Source organism: Zerene cesonia, chromosome 12 (genome assembly GCF_012273895.1).
Source record: "Zerene cesonia ecotype Mississippi chromosome 12, Zerene_cesonia_1.1, whole genome shotgun sequence".
Taxonomy (NCBI): Eukaryota; Metazoa; Arthropoda; class Insecta; order Lepidoptera; family Pieridae; genus Zerene; species Zerene cesonia.
This window is the reverse complement of record NC_052113.1, coordinates 1-1,764: the sequence shown is the minus strand read 5'-3', so window position 1 is coordinate 1,764 and position 1,764 is coordinate 1. Positions and strand designations below refer to the sequence as shown.

The 1,764-nt window shown below is 43.3% G+C and overlaps 1 protein-coding gene across 1 annotated transcript in view; it reads left to right on the top strand.

Annotated features, from left to right (window-relative positions):
* LOC119830895 (ankyrin repeat domain-containing protein 13D) overlaps positions 1-452 on the top strand; it is a gene marked incomplete at its 3' end in the record, with an annotated part of 8,061 nt that extends 7,609 nt beyond the window's left edge. The window contains exon 9 of the mRNA XM_038354082.1: positions 252-452. Within this exon, the coding sequence (XP_038210010.1) occupies positions 252-452 (201 nt within the window). The remainder of the gene's footprint in view (positions 1-251) is intronic.
* Between the last annotated feature and the right edge of the window lie 1,312 nt (positions 453-1,764).

Here is a 1,764-nt window from a genome sequence, read left to right as displayed (position 1 = left end):
GGTCTAGTTGTAAGTTTTTATATTTAAGGTTTATTTGTATACCAGCACAATAAAGTGTTAAATAAATAAATAAATAAATAAATTATTTAAACAATTACGATTTCGCGACAGATATTTGAGAACTGGTTCAATATATTCTAGTTGAATTTCCTTCGCTTCACCTAGTAAAATGTTATGTAATATTATGTCGCTTCACTTAATTTTCTGAATTGTCTAACCTATTTCTAAGCTTGCATATAATTTGCTTTCAGCCAAAAGAGTTACAACAGTCCGTGGAGTTGGACAACGGTGACGGCGACGGGCGACTGACCGCGCGCCCCGCGTGGGCCTCCGCCGCCCGCGCCCTGACCACCCCGCCCCGCGCCCCCGCGCTTTTGCGCCCTGGCGCCCCAAAGGCCCGCACCCCATCGCCCTCGCCGAGACACATGAGAGCTTCGTACAGTGATCACACGGTTAATTCCACTCACATAATCAACTCTCCTAAATTTTTTAATATTTAATATTTAAACTCCGTGGGAAGTGAATACACAAAGTGAATAATTCGCGGAGACTGGGTAGTGTTAAGTTTGGAGCGAGGCTAAAATGTTATTTTTCTATGTTCTTTAGCGAACTATTATGTTATGTTTATGTAAACCGTAGTACTGATACCGATGTCCGCTGAACGAATTGATCCGTCCGACGTTGCTAGGTCCCGTGTCGCCTTGTCCCCTTTCCGCCTCGCCTCGCCACGCTCGCGCTGCAGCCGCAGCAACCGACCACGCGTCCTGCGAACACGCTTTCCACATACGAGTTATGCAAATTTTGTAGAGATGCTCATTATTTTGTTTGAATTTAAGCACTTGCTGTGCACATTTCACGTTTACGTTTAAATACGAATTATACATAGAACGTATTTAAACGTACTTAATATACCTAAAAATATTGCAAGAGTCCGTACTTAATCTGGTTTTATGTCGGTCAACACCTGAGAATGCTGTCTCTGTATGGACTGCATTCTGCACCTATACTAGCCGCCAAGCATTGAGTCGCCAAGGTACACGAGAAAGGGTTCGCAAATCGCGGGGCGCTGGAGCGACGGCGCTAATCGGTACATCACCTTGCAGCGTCTGCAGTCATCCCTCATCTTTGAGCGACCTACGCTCTTGCTGTATAGCTTTTAAAGGCGACATTCGGGCGGATGAGTGAGCGCTATCATATCCTTTATTAAGTTATGAGTCGATACATCAAGTCGGGTTTAGTGACGGAAAATGCTTTATGCATAATGTTATTGTTTAGTTGTGATATTTATATTAAATTTATAGCGCGGCGTCGGGCGTCCGGTCGCCACTGAGTGCAATCAGAACTGTATTTGTATATCGTAGTTAGACAAGTCAAGTGAAGGTGCATTTGTGTTGTACGCAGAGCCGCTAGCCGGCCAGATTCGCACTGACCATTGGCTCGGTGATGATTTTTACTGGTTCTGTTTTTGTTGTTAACATTTTACAAAATTGTGAGCTGATTTCGTTTTGTTACTGTATCTCCATGTGTGATAGTTTTGTTGTCGCAATAAATATTTGTTATTTGTTTTGCTATTCATTCTCGTGTGTATCAGCATTATTGTAAATAGGTTTTTTTACACCTAAGTTTGTGTTATAACGGAGTATTTCAATGTATACGATATATTTTGATCTCGTCGCGAATCTGCACCGGCGCCAACAACTGAGTAGAGCGGCAAGCGTTCTCGGCCACTGACGAATTGATATGGTCAGATCGAGCTGGAGTGAC